Genomic DNA, 19,246 nt, shown 5'->3' with positions numbered 1-19,246 from the left:
ATTCCTATAGTACTGTTATTACCCGGCTACAGTTTACATCACTCTGTCAGCATCGTTTGCGTGTCCAATGTCTTAAAAAAAACCCTCAGCATGTTTATGTCTAAGAAAGAAGATGCAGTCATAAAACACGTTGGAAAAATATCTTTTGCAGTTCATACATTTAAACAAACCTTCGCGCACACCTTTCTCCAATGTATCACAGTTACATTAGGCTTCAGAGAAAATTTATTTTAAAAAAAATTTGTTCAAAAACAAAAGCAGCACTGAGAAAAAAAGTCTGTTGATCGCAAGCGACCAAATGTTTGCTACAAACAATATTTTCGTTTCTTACATTGTTTTTTAAAAAAAGTTCCAGAATGATTGAACGAAACAGAATGTAAAATGTAGCCCGGTCTTTCACACCCTGTCGTAGTAAATACAACCATTCTATCTCCAGTATGTTGTGACTTAAAGAGATGACGCTAAAACATAAATATTTCTTCTCATTTTGCAAAATATTTTAAAGTATCTGTACACAATTTCTTTTTTTTCCTCCCTATTATCAAAAGTTGAGTGTAACTGAAATGCTGTATATTTTAATAATATTCAAACAGAGCATTTTGGCACATTTCTATATTATAAAACTACTGTATTAAACTATTACAAAATATGCAAATAATACGGTTTAGTAAATTTACAGCTGTTTTTTGTCGAATTTTAATTCGTATGCAAAAAAAACTTTGTACAAACTACTATTTTCATTAGAATATGAATATTCATAATCAAGCTTCCTCACTTTTTAAAAAATAATTTCTTCCAATAAAATTCAGTCCCAGATGGAAATGACGAGGGCGTCGCTAATGCTGAACGGACAGTTGTTTATGAGCGCGCACATATTTGCAGCACATCTGGTTTACAAAATAGCACGTTTAACACCAAGAAACAAAAAACCGTAAATGGGATGGTCAAAACGTTATATTTTTTTTGCACCTAGACTTTAAATTAAAATAATATATTCTCGTATTTTACACTATTTCAAATAACGAAATGTGATTCAGTTAAGTAATGATCTCTCCAAAATCTAATTTACAATTCTGTGTATAAAAATATAATTTATGGACCCCCCAACGAAGTGTACCTTTGTCCAAAAAGAGAGAAAAAAAACCCCAACACAATGCAAGAGCGGAACACAAGTAAATATAAATGCACCAACAGTCCTAACGGAATTCGTTGTAGGCATTTCTGAAATGTTTCATGACATTAGACACGTAGAAAAATATATTCTGCGCTTCTTGATTGACCACACAAAATAATTTCCTTTCTGGTGGGGCCAAAAAAATGTTCACGTGGGAATAAATTATCAATGGAGTTTTAAGGCTCTTGAAGTTCCAGTTTTTACAAGTAAATAAACAAAAAGACAACAGAAACAAACACAGGGGAAAAAAAACCCAATACAAATGTGAACGAAATAAATATCCCCCAAAAACTTCCTGGGGTCTCTGTCGAAATTCTACTTTGTTTTTTTTTGTGTGTGTTCTACTGTAAAGTCTGTTTCCCCCCTCCCCCCTGTAATCTCGCCCTCCCCTTTTAAACTATTTCAGCTAGAGTCCAATGCCATTCCCAGTGGATGGATAGATGCGCCGTCCAAAACCCATCTACCTATTTGATACAAGGCGCTGGAGTACCAGTGAACCCCGTCTTCCTGGACAGTACTGTTGACCATTAAGGGGTCGCTCGGTAAAAATGAAGACCAGGCCGCGTAGCTCATTCGTATAGGCGCGAAAGCCCAATGGGCCAGTGTGTGCTCCTCTATCACGGCATAGCAAGAGGCCAGGACCTGGTTGACCACGAGGGTGCCCTGGACAGTCAGTGGGGCGTAAGCACCTGTCATCTCCTCCAAGTAAACCTTCTCGACTCTGGCGGGCTGGAGCCGGTGACCGTCTCCGGCCGTGATGTACACCAACTGTCCGGATCTCACGTTGCTGGCGAAAGTTGCCTTGAACACAGTTTGCCCCTGGTTCGACTCCTGCCCCGCGAAAAGTAGATGCGCCGCTGTGAGGGTGAGCCTCCTCCGAGGTTCTCGCGTTTCGATCACATAGAAAACTTTCTTGGCCTCTTCCGCCCTGTCCAAGAACATGACGAAGTCGCTGTAGAGAAGGTTCCCCTCGTCGTCTGCCGCCAGTACCCGGTCTCCCGGTCTCAGATCCTTCACTGATTTGGTCCCACCGTTCTCTAGACTTACTTTGGCTGAAGCTGGGAAGCAGCCTCCAGACTTAGCAGCGACCGAGTTTTCTGTTCGAAAAAAAAGAGGAGCAGAAACATTTTTAGAATTATGTTGAGACTACTGTTATATGGGTTATAGAATAAGCAGATAGATTACAAGGCAAGCCTCTCAACCCGGTGATACTGACTTGGCTGCAATTCGGAAGCAACAGGCGTTAATGGATGTAGTTATATTGCCAACTTTCACGTCAACCTGAAATAGTTTGTGGTGTGCACGGGCGCGATAGAAGCAGCTTTACTCAGGGACCAGGCCCGAATCTGACTCCGGGGAGCCCATCGATGTGAGACTCCCGCGGAAGCCCATCTCACAGAGCTCCAGTTCACACAGGTGGTTCAATAGTAACTCCAGCCCAAAGCCAAGACACATTTGAAACAACATTTGAAGACATTAATAATCTCGCAGAATGGTCGTGTAATTGGCAAATGAATTTGAATATAAATAAGTGTGAGGTGGTGCATTTTGGGAGGAAGAATCAGGAGGCCGCGTACTGCTTAGATAATAAGAGTCTAAACGGGATAGAGGAGCAAAGGGACCTGTAGGAACAGATACACAAATCACTAAAAGTAGCAATGCAGGTTAATGAGGTCATAAAAAGGCAAACCAAGCACTAGGGTTCATTTCTAGAGGCATAGACTTGAAAAGCAGGGAAGTTATGTTATACTTGTACAGAACTTTGGTTAGACCACACTTGGAGTACTATGAACAGTTCTGGTCTCCATATTATAAAAGGGATATAGAGGCATTGGAGAAGGTGCTAAAAAGATTCACAAGGATGATACCAGAACTGAAAGTTCTATCAGGAATGAATCATAGAATCATAGAAATTTACGGCACGGAAGGTGGCCATTCGGCCCATTGTGTCCGTGCTGGCCAAAAAATAGCTAACCAGCCTAATCCCACTTTCCAGTTCTTGGTCCGTAGCCTTGTAGGTTCAAGTGCATATCCAAGTACTTTTTAAATGCGATGAGGGTTTCTGCCTCTACCATTCTTCCAAGCAGTGAGTTCCAGAACCCCCCACCCCCACCCTCTGGGTGAAAACATTTCCCCTCAACTCCCTGCTAATCCTTCTACCAATTACTTTAAATCTATGCCCCCTAGTTATTGACCTCTCTTCTAAGGGAAATAGGTCCTCCCTATCCACTCTATCTAGGCCCCTCATAATGTTATACACTTCAATTAAAGCTCCCCTCAGTCTCCTTTGTTCCAAAGAAAACAACCCCAGCCTATCCAATCTTTCCTCATAGCTAAAATTCTCCAGTCCTGGCAACATTCTCGTAAATCTCCTCTGTACCCCCTCCAGTGCAATCACATCTTTCCTGTAATGTGGTGACCAGAACTGTACACAGTGCTCTAGCTGTGGCCTAACTAGTCTTTTATACAGTCCTGGCATAATCTCCCTGCTCTTATATTCTATGCCTTGGCTAATAAAAGAAAGTATCCTGTATGATTTCATAATCACCTTATCTACCTGTCCTGCTACCTTCAGGGATCTATGGACATGCACTCCAAGGTCCCTCTGTTCCTCTACATTTCTCAGTGTGGTACCAATTATTGTGTACTCCCTTGCCTTGTTTGTTCTCTCCAAGTGCATTAACTCACACTTTTCTGGATTGAATTCCATTTGCCACTTTTCTGCCCACCTGACCAGTTCATTGACACCTTCCGGCCGTCTAAGGCTTTCTTCCTCATTATCAACCATACGGCCAATTTTGGTATCATCTGTAAACTTCTTAATCATGCCTCCTACATTTAAGTCTAAATCATTGATATATACCGCAAAACGCAAGGGACCTAGTACTGAGCCCTGCAGAACCCCATGGGAAACAGCCTTCCAGTCACAAAAACAGCTGTCGACCATTATGCTTTGCTTTATGCAACTGAGCCAATTTTGGATCCAACTTGCCACCCTGGATCCCATGGGCTTTTACTTTTCTGACCAGTCTGCCATGTGGGACCTTGTCAAAAGCCTTGCTAAAATCCATGTAGACTACATCAAATGCGCTACCCTCATTGACCCTCCTTGTTACCTCCTCAAAAAATTCAATCAAGTTAGTCAGACACGACCTTCCCTTAATAAATCCACGCTGACTGTCCTTGATTATTCCGTGTCTTTCTATATGTGGATTAATATTGTCTCTCAGAATTTTTTCCAATAATTTGCCCACCACTGAGGTTAGGCTGACTGGCCTGTAATTACTCGGTCTATCCCTTTCTCCCTTTTTGAACAATGGTACAACATTAGCAGTCCTCCAGTTTCTTGCACCACACCTGTAGCAGGGAGGATTGGAAAGTGATGGTCAGAGCCTCCGTTATTTCCTCCCTTGCTTCTCTTAACAGACTAGGATACATTTCATCCCGGCCTAGCAATTTATCCACTTTCAAAGATACTAAACCCCTTAATAATTCCTCTCTCACTATGTTTATCCCATCCAATATTTCACATTCCTCCTTAACTACAATGTCTGGATCATCCCCCTCATTTGTGAAGACAGACGCAAAGTATTTATTAAGAATCATACCCACGTCTTCCGCCTCCACAGACAGGTTACCTTTTTGGCCTCTAATAGAACCTACTCTTTCCTTAGTTATCCTCTTGCTCTTTATGTATTTATAAAACATCTTTGGGTTTTCCTTGATTTTACTTAACAATATTTTTTCATGCCCTCTCTTTGCTTTCCTAATTTCCTTTTTAATTTCACCCCTGCACTTTCTATACTCCTCTCGGCTTTCTGTAGTATTGAGCTCTTGGTGTCTGACATAAGCTTTCCTTTCTTGCCTTATCTTACCCTGAATGCTCCTTGACATCCAGGGGGCTCTAGAAAGGCTGAACAGGCCTGGGCTCTTTCCTCTAGAAAAGCGAAGGCTGAGGGTTGACCTGATAAAGATCTTTACGACAATGAAAGGCTTTGATAATGTAGAGGTAGAGAAAATGTTTCCACTTATGGGGAGTCCAAAACTAGAGGTCATAAATATAAGATAGTCACTAATAAATCCAATAGGGAATTCATGATAAACTCCTTTACCCAAAGAGTGGTAAGAATGTGGAATGCATTACCACAAGGAGTAATTGAGGCGACTAGCACAGATGCATTTAAAGAGAAGCTAGATAGGCACACCAGGGAGAAAGGAATAGAAGGGTGTGCTGATAGGGTTAGATGAAGTATGGAGGGAGGAGGCTCCTGTGGAGCATAAACATGGACATAGACCCGTTGGGCCCAATGGCCAATTTTTGTGCAGTAGACTCGATGTAACTTGCATTTATATAGGACCTTTAAGGTAGTAACAAGTCCCAAGGCTGCAACTGAATCAGACAAAAAAAAATTGACACCAAGCCAAAGAAGGAGATATTAGGACCAGTGACTAAACGCTTGGTCAAAGAAGTAGGTTTTAGAAACGTGCTCAGGTGATCTGTTGGACCTCCCGAGGACTTTGTAAATTTATTGTACGAGGTTGACACTCCCGCCCGCTTTACTCTAAGATCAAAAATAGTCTTTGGAGGAGGAGAACTTCTGCACATGTCTGCACGCTACCTTGTGGCTAAACCCTTTGCGATACGTAGATGGCAGTATGACTCTGGACTGCATATGACACTCCATTAATACCGGTATGGGACTAGTAGCTGCAGTTTAACTGGAGCTTAAAACGACATTCCACATTGTCCCCGGCATCCCCACTTTCTACCAGAAATAAAGCAGCAACTTTTATCAGACGGGTTGAGTTATTTCAAATTCAACGTGTAACTGAAGAGGTGTAATTTCCGATGGAATACCCGTATCCTAAACTGTAGGAGAAGGCAAATAGGAGTAGAGGTGCAGCGTTTGCAGACACTATTGATGGACCGTGTAAATCTTGCCTTGGTTTTGTTAGTAAGTGGATACATTTTGCTGCAATTGTCTTTCCAGCCTTCTTACTCAGGGACGCTTCTGGTTAATATTTGTTCTTTTCAATTTACAGGGGCGCAGTTTTTATGCTTAGATTTAGTCAATAGCCCAAAGCTGACACCGGCACCTCGAGTTTAGGACACTTGCTGATTTTCTTCACCGACCCGAAAGAGGGAACAGCCTTCCTTCAAAAACAATTGAATAGAACTGTAATGATCGCTGATGTCCTTGCATACATTTCTGTTTCAGCTTATATTTTTATTTATATCATCATTGCGGATGACATCCTCGGGAAGCTGACTGGAAGTGGTTACAGAGCCCTGTAATATCTCGGCGATGAATTAAGGTCAGTAGACACACGGGCATTAGGTAACTGCTTCATGGAGAATTTGTTATTTCAACAGTGTGCAGACTGCTAATTGGGTTCCCTCAAGTGAACTTCTCTAAGTTTGCTCCCAACTCCCACAGATCAATCACACAAATGCACAAGAATAAAATGAAAGAAGGTTATAGTTATTTTATTTCTCTGTATCATACCTACAGCCTGGTTTAAAAAGAAACTGAAGGTCAGGCTCCTTTAAATTCAGTTACATTGTTGCACATACACACATAGCAATGTTTCAGGCAGGACTGGATCTTTGGTCTATCTACCTTACATTGCCAATCCTTTTCCTTGCCCGTGAATCTGGGATGAATAACCCTGCATCCCTTTAACTAGCAGGAATCTATCCAGTCCTTTTTTTTTTAAAAAGAAAACTGTCATTGTTTTCTATTTCATCACCCAGCCTGGTATTCTGGTCCCCGATTCTATTACCCTCTTACCAAATGAATGTCTAATTTCCCCTTAACTTTTAATAGCGCCCCATAGTCCTTGATTCCTGTACTCACAGAAAAAAAAAGTTTTCCTGGATAAAACCTTCTCCACACTCATGAAAATCTTAAAAGACTTGTATCAAGTCCTCCCCTCCACACCCTCCTCCTCTCCAGAGAGCAAAGTCCAAGAGTAGACCCTCTCTCATCATACCTCAGCTCTCTAAGTTCAGGAATCCCCCAGGTCTGGACACTCTCCAAAAATTCTACATATTGCCTACAAAAGGGAGACCAAAACACAACCTACTATTCCAGATGTGGCTTCAGTGAGGGCGAGATACAATTTCAACATCACCTCCTTTGACTTCTAAATCACACCCTTGCTGCACATCCCGACATTTTGTTTGCTCTCTTGGCCGTTTGGGAACAATGAACTGAATAATTTAACCATCTATCCACCAAAATCCCCAGATCTCTTTCTTGCTGTGCTACCTCAAGCGGGTACTGTGGAGCATAGGAACATAGGAATAGGAGTAGGCCATTCAGCCCCTCAAGCCTGTTCCAGTATTCAGTTAGATCATTGCTGATCTGAATCTTAACTCCACTGACCCACCTGTGGTCCATATCCTGTGATACCCTTACCTAAAAAAAATCTAACATTTCAGTATTGGAATTTTCAATTGACCCCCAGCCTCAACAGCTTTCGTGGGAGTTGAGAGTTCCAGATTTCCACTACCCTTTGTGTGAAGAAGTGCTTCCTGACAGCACCCCTGAACGGCCTAGCTCTAATTTTAAGGTTATGGCTCCTTGTTCTGGACACGCTACCAGAAGAAATAGTTTCTTTCTATCTACCCTATCAAGTCGTTTAATCATCTTATACACCTCAATTAGATTTCCCCTTAATTTTCTATACTTAAGGAAATACAAGCCTAGTCTATGTAACCTGTCCTCATAATTTAACCCCTTTAGCCCAGATATCATTCTGGTGAATCTGTGCTGCACCCACTCCAAGGTCAATATATCCTTCCTGACTGCAATGCCCAAAACTGAACGCAGTACTCCAGATGGGATCTGAACAAGGCCCTATTCAACTGTAGCATAACTTCCGGCCCTTTGTATTCCAGGCCCCTTGAGATAAAGGCTAACATTCCATTAGCCCTTTAAATTATTTTTTGTACCTGTCCACTAACGTTTAGTGATTTCTGTAAATGAACCCCTAAATCTCTCTAGCGGTGTGGTCCATTATTAATTGCATGAAACTGTAAAAGTTGTCATGTGTTAAAGAGTGGTATAATTGAGTTTATTTTATATTATTGAGATACAGTGAAAGACATAACGTGACACCGATAATAGGATTCTGGGCAAGTCTCACCAGAGTCAGGGGGCTGATTCCTCTAAATGAACTTCCGATATTTCTAACGCACAGGTGCAAGTTATACCCTGTATTTAAAAATAATAACGAATTCAAATGCAACATTTTTATTTTGTCTATTTTTAAAGAAGATCTCATGTTCAACAGGCTGTTATGATTCATTGCCCCCAGACTAACCTGGGTTACAAAGTGTGAGAGCAATGGCATTAACATTATACCCACCACCCTCTGAAATGTGAAACTTCAACCAGTGCCTCCTCTAAATGGAAATCTGAGGTTACATAAAACCTTACATAAGAAAGAAATATTAATATAGAAGTTTTAATATGCATTCAGCTTTCAGTGTCACGTACGGCTGTGCTATATGTTCAGGTAATATACAAAGATAAATACATAGATAAATGTATAGGTACATACATGTGTGGATAGATCAATAGGTAGATAGATACGTGCACGCTTACACACTGAAAAATAGACAGAAAGAAAGTAAGAAAAAAAGAAAGGACGATTATCATTAATTATATATTAAGCAAATGAAGGGACAGAATTTACCAAGTATGATGAAGCAATGATTTGTGGATATTTCCAGTTTGCATATTACATGTACTGATTAAACCGCAAAGTCAGACTGTTCCATTTTAAAGGACTCGAGTTCCCTAACTGTTTGGGGCTTTATGTGTTTAGCTTGTCTATCATTTCCCCTCATCTTCCTTTCTTTCTCTGGCCTGAGTTTTCCCTCATATTTTTCTGAAGGAAATCGGAATTCAATTTATTTGCACCGAATTTAAAATTGGATACCAGTTAGAAAAGTAGAATATTAATTTCAGGTCACAGTTAAGCAATTTTATTTTAAAATTTATAAAACATTGTTCTAAGAAAATCATTCGAGCAAAAATCTTATTTATTATTTGTATTTGGACGGGCACTTAAGGAAGGAGCAGAATGAGCTGATCACCGGGATACGAAACTCCGATAAAGTCGCTTACTTGAACAGCCAAAAGCCCCGAAAGGTTTCGGCCATCAACAAGTGAGGTGCCGCCTGTTTGTTTCAGCGTGGAATGTGTGCTTCTGTCATTTGAATCGCCATGGTGATCAAAACAAGGATCGCAATGTTAAAAAGAAAAAAGACAGCAAATTTCCTTCGTTCTTTTGAAAATACATTACCATCTCATAACACGCCGCGATCGCATTTTAAAAAAAAAGTCCCGTCTGTTTCTCAGGAAATTACTTTTTAATTGGCGAAAAAGAGCAGCAAATTACATTTTATTGATTTGTTAACGACTTTCTCGCCTCCGTTTAATGGAACTGAACGAATTTGCAAGGGCTTGTCACAAGTTACATGCAAGCAAACACGACAAAAAGGGTGTTTGTTTTTTGGGCAGTGGACAACTGCAGCCGGCAGAGGCGGCCGACCTCTGCACCAAACCGAAAGAGAATAGTTGCAATCTTTAGGTTTTTGTGGGTGAGAAGTGCTGGACCAGAAACTCCCCTAAAGTTGGTCTGTGAATGGGACGTAGGGCTGGGATCTGCTACTTGAAAGTACTCGGCCCATGTCGTCTAATTAAAATCCAATAAAGGAGCTGTATTGTCATTCTGATTCAGCTAATGGAGGCGACACTCGTGGAAGAGAGGACACTTCCACTTTTTTTCCCAGCTCCTCTCCCTGTTTGCTCAGGTGCAGAAACCCCTATGTGTCAATTCACACATACACTACACGCCAGAATACAGGCTCTTGCAAACAGTATTTGCACAGCAGAAACGCTGTTCGTTTTCCTGGACACTCGAGATGTGTATTTGAATTTTAAATGAACGAGGTTGGGCTTTAGATGCTGACTATAGCCCATCATCAATGCCTCCTTCTCTCACTCTGTTCGCCTGACAATGATTCAGGGCTTGAGACAACTCAGCTTTGCATTCCTATCGCCGGGATCATACTTTCAGCAAATAGAGATGTAGAAAGCGAATCTTCCTCGCTGGAATTTTTCTCCTCTGTAGACAGCATTTAATCTTCTCATATGATTCACTGACATGAAATGGTGGCGGAACAAACGGATGGAAGCCTGAGCTAACAGTATCCTCCAATAGTTCGGGCAAATCCATTTGGTACAGTCACACGACCCACATGACATGGACTAAAATGAGTCTGGAAAGCTCAGTGTGTTTGGAATTTTAAATTTTAGATTTGTCACTCTCCTATTTAAAGACTAATAATAGGAGGGCGGGATTACACTAGATATTAGATAAGTCTTCACGGAGTTCTTATCTGTAATTCAAGATCTTTTTGGCTCGCACAGCTCGGTTAATTCTTCATTATGACAGTGTGTGGCGTTGCAAGTACGGTGAAAGAGTGGCTGCAGCTTTCTATACTCGAGAGGATTTCGGGACTCAGTGTTGTGTTTTTAAAACAGCAATTCAGTGATTGAGACCGTGCTGTGTCCTGTGAACTGTTCACAGTTCGTTTGCAGAGGTGGAGATTCTTACTTTGCTGAATATTCTTGTGAACAAAAGGAAGTTTGGGAATTTGCCATCTCAAAACTGCACGGTCTATAGAATGGGAAGCAATTTTTTTACAGGAATATAGTGTGTATGTGAGAGAGAGAAAACGAGATAGAGATAGATCGATAAATAGAGATAGATAGTTCTTGTTTGATTATAATAATGCATGTCAACCTAACGGAGTTAAAATCGCCAATTAACTCCAACACAGCGGAAAAATAGTGAGGGATTCAGCAAATAATAATAAAAAGCCTGAGCCCCCAACTTAACTGTTTGGAAAAGGGACAATTATTATTGATTCTATTACACAAATTCTTATTGTTCATTGAACTACCTGAGTGCTACGTTTGTAGAGCTAAATATAACTTACCTGTTCTATTTTAAAACCAAGGTGTAGGCATTTATTCGAGTATCCCTATAGTTTCATTCACATAATATATGAAACTAGCCGCGCATTTAGTGTCCCAGAAAGTGCCCGTGTTAATGATTTATGCAAAAATATGCATGGGTTTCGCTGGGAGAAGTGTGATTCACACTCAAGACCGTGTTATTTACAACTAGTTCTCCGTACAGTACAAATAACGTGTTATCTACACAACAGTAAGAGTGCCCTGTTGAAAAATATATTCTAAATGTACTTCTTTTCATTTTGTCAAACTGTTGTTAATGTTTTGCCGGCTCCTGGATCTATATTTACTAAGCATTCACCACACGTTTTCCTACTTAAACTCTAGGAAGTATTTTCATTACATATATATCTGTGGGCTGGGACAGTTTAAGTATGAGAGCATACGTGACCTGAGTTGTGGTTTCTTTATGTGTCCTTAGAGACCGGAGGAGAAAAAATGCTTAAAGAGACCATGTCCTTTTTCAATAGAGATACAGACATTGCATTTCGAAATGAATCAGAAAATGTGTAGAAACGCGGCCCAAGGCCTCGGAATATATGGGGAATAATATCTGTAAGTACTGTTAACGATTTATTTACACGTCATGCTTGTATGAACTATAGGTTGAAATAACTGATGCGAGATCTACCTCAGTGTTTTAGTACATAAATCATGCCGATCTGCTTTCGAAAGTTATCCTCCAACGTGGTACCTCTGCTGGCCCCTGGGTGGGTTCAGACCACTGCTTATCAATCAGCTACTAACCAACTATTTTCTTGGGGGAGGGGTTTAGAGGTAAGAGGGTTTGAGTTAACTCCAAGATGACACCCTTTGTAATGGAGGTACGGATCATCAGTGGCTTTAGCTGATACCAGAGTCAATCAGGTTCCCATTATTTCGGGGTGCTGTTGCTCACTGACCAACCAGCCTGGTTCATCGATGGAAAATGGAAGGATACATCTGCCCACGTAGATTAGGACCTCCCCCCCCCCCCGAAACAGGTTCCAGATAATGTTGCAAACCAATGACCTAACAGGGAGGATGGTCCTGACCAAACAAATAGCGGGGAGCTTGTCAGCACTCTGTGCTCTTAAACTGCTACTTCAGCCAGATTCCCCTTATGCACAGGGAGAGAGCCCCTAAACTTTTGCTGTTGCCAAACTGTTAGTTTTCTCTCAGTTTTGGTAATTGGGGTGTGTCCCTATGGGGAGCGCACCTTCAATGCCCCCACTTATTCTATCCCCACATTCAGTAGCAGACAATCAGAAACGACTTATGTGAACTTCTCACTAGTTTGGTTTGGGGATTTGGTGATTGAATTTGCACTGGTGATGACCAAAAATGAAACGATTGGATTATGGACCAGGGACAATGATTATCGTTTCTTTAAAAAAACATCATAACTTGTTCCTTGTCGCCTACATACTTCCCAACTCATATCATGAAATAATGACCCAGATTCTTTATTGCAAGATCAGTGAAACTACTCTGTAAAGTTTCAGCGCCTCCACCCTGCAGGGAGTGACAGGAAGCGTTGGCTGGCGCCTGGGGTGTCTTAAGATTAGAAATGTGTAATGCAGATATGAAATCTGATCGTGTTAATCATAACAGCCTACCGGCGGATGAGAAAGGCGTACATTTCTTGAAAGTGCTTCCTCACCTGCTTTGACCGAACAGTGAATATGGGCTTTGGATTCGTAGTAGACCCAGTCGAACCCCGCTTCGACGGCCAGCCTTGCCAACATGCCATACTTGCTCCTGTCGCGGTCCGAGGTGGTGATGTCCACGGCTCTGCCCTCGTAGTGTAGGGACTCCTCGGAATGGTGACCGTCTTCATCCCAGCCCTCTGTAACCCTCAGCTTCACCCCGGGCCATTGGTTCATCACTGAGATCGCCAGAGAATTTAATTTATCTTTACACCTCTGTCAAGAATACAAAGAAGGAAGAGAGAGAGAAAAAATAACTCAGATATCAATAAAGCATCCCGTCCAACTTGTGAATCTTGATCGGTTTCGTGGTTGGTTGTGAGACAGAATGAGGCATTAGTCATTAAGGTAGCAATCCATTGTCTCTTATTTATTTATATATCGGCTAATTATATACACACGTGACCATTTAGACTAAAGAGATGACAGTTATGATAGGGGAAATAAATTTGGGACCTCCAGCTTGCCATTGGTAAGGTGGAGCTGTCTGATTCCGAGAGCAATGCATGCAAGGTGTCGTCTAGCCTCTTCATTGCTCCCCCACCTATTCTATCCCTACCCATCGCCCTATGCCCCTCCCCCTAAGTATATTTTGCTTATTTTATCACTTCTTTATGGAACGTCAAGTAAAGGTAAGCGAGAAACGAAAAAAATGTCTGCTGAATGTAAATTAGTTTTAGGAAAAGAGTTCACATTTCTCATAATCTCAGGATAAATAGTCACAAACACTTAAGATCGGTCTCCGCGTGTGCGGGAAGAATGGATTTCACACGATATTCACACAAGTATCCTCTCAGTGGTGCAATAGTGGGAGAGCTCTTCAACCTCGCTAATTTGACGGAGATGCTCTGGAAGATGCTCTGGAAGTCTGTCCAACACAAATAAAAACCAGCCTGTTTCAAAGACAGCTTTTACGGTTTTATTTTAGCCGAATTCTCCAACAAAACAAAATCTGCATCGTTGCCGCGAAAAATCACAGAGAGGGAGGAATAAGAGAGTGCTTTGGCCAGTGGGCTGCTCTCTAACCTCTGCGAGGATTCGGTGCTGGGATACTTGGCCTTCTCCAGGACAACTCTCCACAACACTATACCAATGTGTGAAATAAAACACATCAGTCCTGTGCCACAAAGGCTCTTTTCAGAACGGAGAGGGGCGTGAAGAGAAACGTGCATTATTCTTGCTGCCTGTCATCAGTACTTCTGTAAGACGTGACAACATTGCGCGGAGAAAGTCTTCACTGTGAGCAGTATGTTCTATTATTAAGGGCAATCCAGATAGTAAACGGAACGTTTCTGCAGAAAGGCAAGTGCTGCTGGTAATTTTCCCTATTAGGGTCCCCGGCAAGATATGGTGAGCAGACTTTGTATAAACGGTCAATTGATCAATAAATGAATGGTTGTATCGGCTCTGCTGGTAACACAATGAGAAGTTGAAGGGAGCGATTTTGAGACATATTCTCGATTAATAGACAACACGGTGCATACACACATGCAATATTCGCAAACACACACTGTATGTGTATACTCATACACAGTGCGCGCACACACAGAGGAGAGACTTTACATCCTAAATATGCACCCGGAAGGTTTCTGCACCGTCCTCTTTAATCGGATGCGGATTTTGAACATGTTTTGTTGCCGAACTGTCCGAATCATCGTGATATCACTTTAAAACGTCTTCCACTGCACCAGGTCGCCAGTGCGCACACGCAGGTCTGTGCTACCGATAGACCCCCCATTATGGCTCCCCAAACAACCCCTCTGGGGCAAGTCATTTCTGGACGGATTCTGGAGGAAACCTGATAGGGCGGGTCTATATTCGAGGAGATGCTGAGCAGCTCTGGACGGGTTTTTAAAAGAAGCGTGACACGCAGAGCCACGCGGCTCCTTTAAAATAGAAAAAAAAAACAGCAGAAGGAGCCCAGCGTTGACAGGAGGTCGCAGTCCTGGGCTTTTACCCAAAGATATATAAAGCAGCGATAGACCGTCAGAGTCAAAAGCAGCGAAGCCAAAAAAACTATTTATTAATTCATTGGGTCGTGTGCCACGAATCGAGCCCAATTCTGACCAGCCACCAGTAATGCTCAGCGTGACACCTTTGCTAACGCTTTTATGCGGCGACAAAGCGCTTCAAAACAGCGACCGCTTGTGTTAAGGTCTTAATCTATTCACGCTGGGATTGTGAAATGAATTGCGAAACAGAAAAAGAAAACACTTAACAGATACCTGTCAATGCAAACAGCTCGCCTGGGCTGTTAAAGGCGAAAGGGGTGGCTCATTTCCCCCAAAATTCCACATATCGATCGCCAATCGATTATTACGGGTCCCGCAAAACGCAACGTCGCAGCTTTCCCCTCCGCCGAGTATATCAAACGTTATCTGAAGCGCAGACATACAGATTCGGCCGCGGGCTGCCGGTTCTAATTCTATGGGAGGTGTGTTGCTTTGGCACGATTACAGTTGAACTTGACATCCAGAACGCTGTTCATATATACATTCATATATATTTGGGAGACTATTTGACTAAATACATATGGAAGGCACAAGTATTTGTTGTCGTTGCCTTCATATTGGGAGAAATCGACAGCAGGTCATAAGTTCAAACGCTCGCAGCTAATGCAGGATCCGTGTCGAGAGGCTGCCTATTCCCAGAGAAGTGCCTCTCTATTCTGTGCATTCGCCTCTACTCCCAGGCAGTCAGTACACACACAGACACACACATATATATTGCTTTTTAAAAAAAAAACCGATGCGGCATTCAGCTATTTCTGCACCAGCCAAAGCAATCTGAAGAAACAGTGCAATTTTATTTTTAGCCTCTTTATCTTTTATTCATGATTCCGTCCTCGAAAGCGCTACAAACACTAAACGCTGAGCTTTCCGGTCGCCACTGGTTATGAAGAAGAAAAATAGAGAGAGAGAGAGAGAGGCAAAGATGAAAACTGAAATCCTAGCCCGTCGCGATCGATAACAGACGAGGAAGTGGAGCTGAAAAAGCGAGACGTGTGTGTGACTTGGTGGAGATCACTGAGTGAACTGGGTCTTGTAGCTTTCAGGCGCGGTGACCGTCGGCGATCTGGGACTTAAATGGACCTTGCCGTCTGCACAATGTCAGATAGAACAAGCTTGAACCTAGCCAGTCACCTTCTTATTGTTAAAAGCGATACAAGGCGATGAAGCACCGAAGAACTACACGCGTTGCTTGTAAACATTCAACGACTCCAATCGCTTAAAAGGGTAATAACGTCGTATGTGGAAAATTTGCACCCTTCTGTCTTTTTCTCATTGTTTATTTTCATTAAATGCGTGATAGAGATTTTTTAAAAAACATATATACACGTTTAAATTCTAATAATGACTTTTGGTGGGTCCCACTAGATAGCACACGAGGAGATAAGCACGTTATGTTGCGTTAAGAGAGGAACTTTCTGTGACCTCTGTGATTAACCGAATTTTAGAAATTGCAATAAAACTTTCATGCAAGCCTTTTCAAAAAAAGTCTGTAGCGCTGGAACGCACACCCAACACTGTCACTCGCCCTTCTTAAAGAAATATCAATATATTAACGCTTCGATAAACACAATGGAACATGATGGCATTTCGATGTGGACAGCGTCAATACACAGATTGTAAAGACAAGGCAAGCAGGGGGAAGACGGGTCGATTCCCACCCCCTCCCTCCCTCTCGCTGTCTCTCCTATATTTAGAAGAGGCAGCCTCATTAAGTCAATCCAGCTCAGATCTGCGAGATTCAGAAGGTACTTTAATAGAAGGCAGGCAGAAAAAGAGAGAGAAAAAAAGTCAGAGTCTGCAGGTTAGCTATGAACAAGTGGACCGGCGGTCAGTATACACTTGGGGGTCCCCTTCTTCACTGTGTACACTCTGATTGATCAAAGTACAGCCCAAGGGACTACTGCAAACAGATTCACAAACCGAGTCACAAGAAGCGTTGCACACCAAAAAAAAAAGGCATATAAAGGACAGATTCACCGGAATCTATAAAGTTTTCTCTGTATATGTGACCCCCCCTCCCCCACCCGCGACGTATTGCTTTTATCTGTCACACATCACGGCAGCAACCGCTGGACAGGCTCATCAAATAGCATTCACCGATAAAGGGAAAATGTAATTTGTGATTTGAACCGTACCTGTGTCATCAGCCTGTCAGCCCCCGTGTTCTCTTCATCCTTAAAAATAATGTCTGGATTGTAATTGGGTGTCAATTCTTTAAACCTCTCCGAGTTCCTGGTAATCTTGCCTTCGTATCTGCCACTTGCCCCCAGAGTCTTTTCTGCCACATTGGGAATATATTGCTTGTAGGCCAGAGGGGTTAATTTTCTGGGATGTCTCCTTCTCCCATAGCCCCGGCCCGGCCCACAAGCCTTCACAGACGAGACGAAAGAACAGCAGATCAATCCCGCTAACACAATTCTTGTCAGCATCATGTCCACTGAATCCAATTACTCGGGGCTTCTATGTCTTTTTCTGCCGTCTTGCTATCTCTCTGGTCTTCCTTTCTTCTGATTTTCTTACTGTCCTCCGATCCCTATCGAGGCAGGTGCTGAAATGGCAAGCTTCAGATCCCCGATAACGGTTACACATCGGAGTTGGGAGCTTTGACAAGCGTTTTTTTTTAATAAAAAGGGACAAAATGCTGTTTAAAGGATACGAAGGCTGGAGACGCTTACGAGAGACTGGCTGTACAGCAATGTAATATAGCCTCAAAAGGCACAACGGTGAGATCTGATTGGCCAGCCGGCAGCTACTGGTTTCTGATGTGTTCACTAAAACCAACAATTTCCGAAAATTCACCTGAATTTGGCGTATCAGGAGCGGGAGGAGGACTGCCTCTCGTTATGAAAACATCAATTACCACTTGTTTTCATTGCTACGTCTCCGCCACCCCCCTCCCTGCAAATGCAAATCAATCACCGAGATTGATTGGCTTTAATGTAAAATCTTCTCGCTTGACATACGAAACCGCGGTACAGTTGCAAGTAAATAATTGTTCTAAATCCAAAATTGTATTTATTATAAAGATGCCTTAACATCTGTCATTTTACGTTATATATATCAAAAGGGAGTTTAAGATTTACCGCCTTAATAGTTGTCACTTTATATATATATATACAAAGTTGCACAATTAAGGCGGTATTTCTTAAATTCCCTTTTGATAATAACATTCCCAAAAGACTAACACCTCGTATCGCGATCTCTAAATAAAAAGGAACACTTTTGTCCTTAGACTCTCGTACGGTTAATGAAATGCAGGTATAAAGTCCAAAGGCTGATTTTTGAAGCTGCTTAATTTGCCTATTTGACTTTTTAAAGCAAAAGTAGTCGATGAAACTTAGTGTGTCTGACAGAAAGTTGAACTATGAACAGTTGTATTACCGTTAGTTAATATTCGTACTTTTTTTCCCCGAAGCAATGTGTGTAAAATGATGATAGGAAGTGTATATACTTCAAATCTTAGAACATTCACTTACACAATATTTTGTTATCCACAGTTTTATTTTAAATAATACAAACAGAATATTTATGAAAAAAATTCAGTGTTCCATCACACAAAAAAATCCACTTAATCAGGCTGCCACTTCACCGAAAACATTATCTGCTTGAGCATTGAAGGCTGAGGGAAAAGTTCCTTTCCTCTCCCTGTCAACCCGCATTTCCTGATATCTGGTGTGAAATATATCTTTTTACAGGTCGCCACGGACGGCCGGCTCTTTCGGGATGGGGAAGAGCGGCATGGAATGAGCAGCGATCGATCCGGCCCAAAGCAAATGAGGAAGATGAGTTTAATGTTGAATGAATTGTTATTTCATGCAACGTAGCAAAATGATGTCCGTATCCAGACCCCCAACCCCTCAAAAACAACCTGGTAATCGGAGAGATGACATATACATACAGTCGTAGGGCGATGGTCTTGAAGGTGCAGCTCACACTGTGTAAAAAGGGACAGCATTTTGACCGTCCAGGAACTAACTTATTAAATGGAAACTTTTAGCACCGATGCAACTGGGCACAGCTCGTGACTATGGACTAGACTTGTCAACTAAAGATTAAAGGTTCCCCCTTCCTATTTAAGTGATTTATATTTGTATCAGTTCATATACAGCGATATTTTTAAACAGGAAAGTTCTGAAGTTTTGTATCGTCCTTAAATCGCGGTCACTTTCTGTTGCAAAGGGACTTCACAGCAGTGAAATTAACAAATTAATTCAAATACCCAGGATCCAAATCAATGCAACAAGCTACCTGAACTCGCGAACAAGGGTCATTTTCTTTTAAATTCGCCGTTCTGAGGCTATGCTAAAAGTTATTTTT

At 41.9% G+C, this 19,246-nt stretch overlaps 1 protein-coding gene across 1 annotated transcript; it reads right to left on the bottom strand.

The window, feature by feature from the left end:
- Window positions 1–1,551: 1,551 nt before the first annotated feature.
- Window positions 1,552–17,457, bottom strand: shha (sonic hedgehog signaling molecule a). Its single transcript, XM_067999246.1, has 3 exons — window positions 17,065–17,457; window positions 12,872–13,133; window positions 1,552–2,271 (listed from the first exon to the last, which is right to left on the bottom strand). Exons 1-3 carry the CDS (start codon window positions 17,359–17,361, stop codon window positions 1,577–1,579), a joined length of 1,254 nt encoding a protein of 417 aa, XP_067855347.1. The 5' UTR covers window positions 17,362–17,457; the 3' UTR covers window positions 1,552–1,576.
- Window positions 17,458–19,246: the final 1,789 nt, after the last annotated feature.

Source organism: Heptranchias perlo, chromosome 2 (genome assembly GCF_035084215.1).
Source record: "Heptranchias perlo isolate sHepPer1 chromosome 2, sHepPer1.hap1, whole genome shotgun sequence".
Taxonomy (NCBI): domain Eukaryota; kingdom Metazoa; phylum Chordata; class Chondrichthyes; order Hexanchiformes; family Hexanchidae; genus Heptranchias; species Heptranchias perlo.
This window is presented reverse-complemented; position numbering and strand designations above follow the sequence as displayed.

Bases quoted from the DNA above. Each gene is read 5' to 3' on its own strand.
- shha (XM_067999246.1), bottom strand. From the start codon at position 17,361: ATGATGCTGACAAGAATTGTGTTAGCGGGATTGATCTGCTGTTCTTTC. The intron at 13,134-17,064 runs GTACGGTTCAAA...TATTCTTGACAG, and splicing joins CTGACAGGCTGATGACACAG to AGGTGTAAAGATAAATTAAA. The intron at 2,272-12,871 runs GTGAGGAAGCAC...TTTTTCGAACAG, and splicing joins TCACTGTTCGGTCAAAGCAG to AAAACTCGGTCGCTGCTAAG.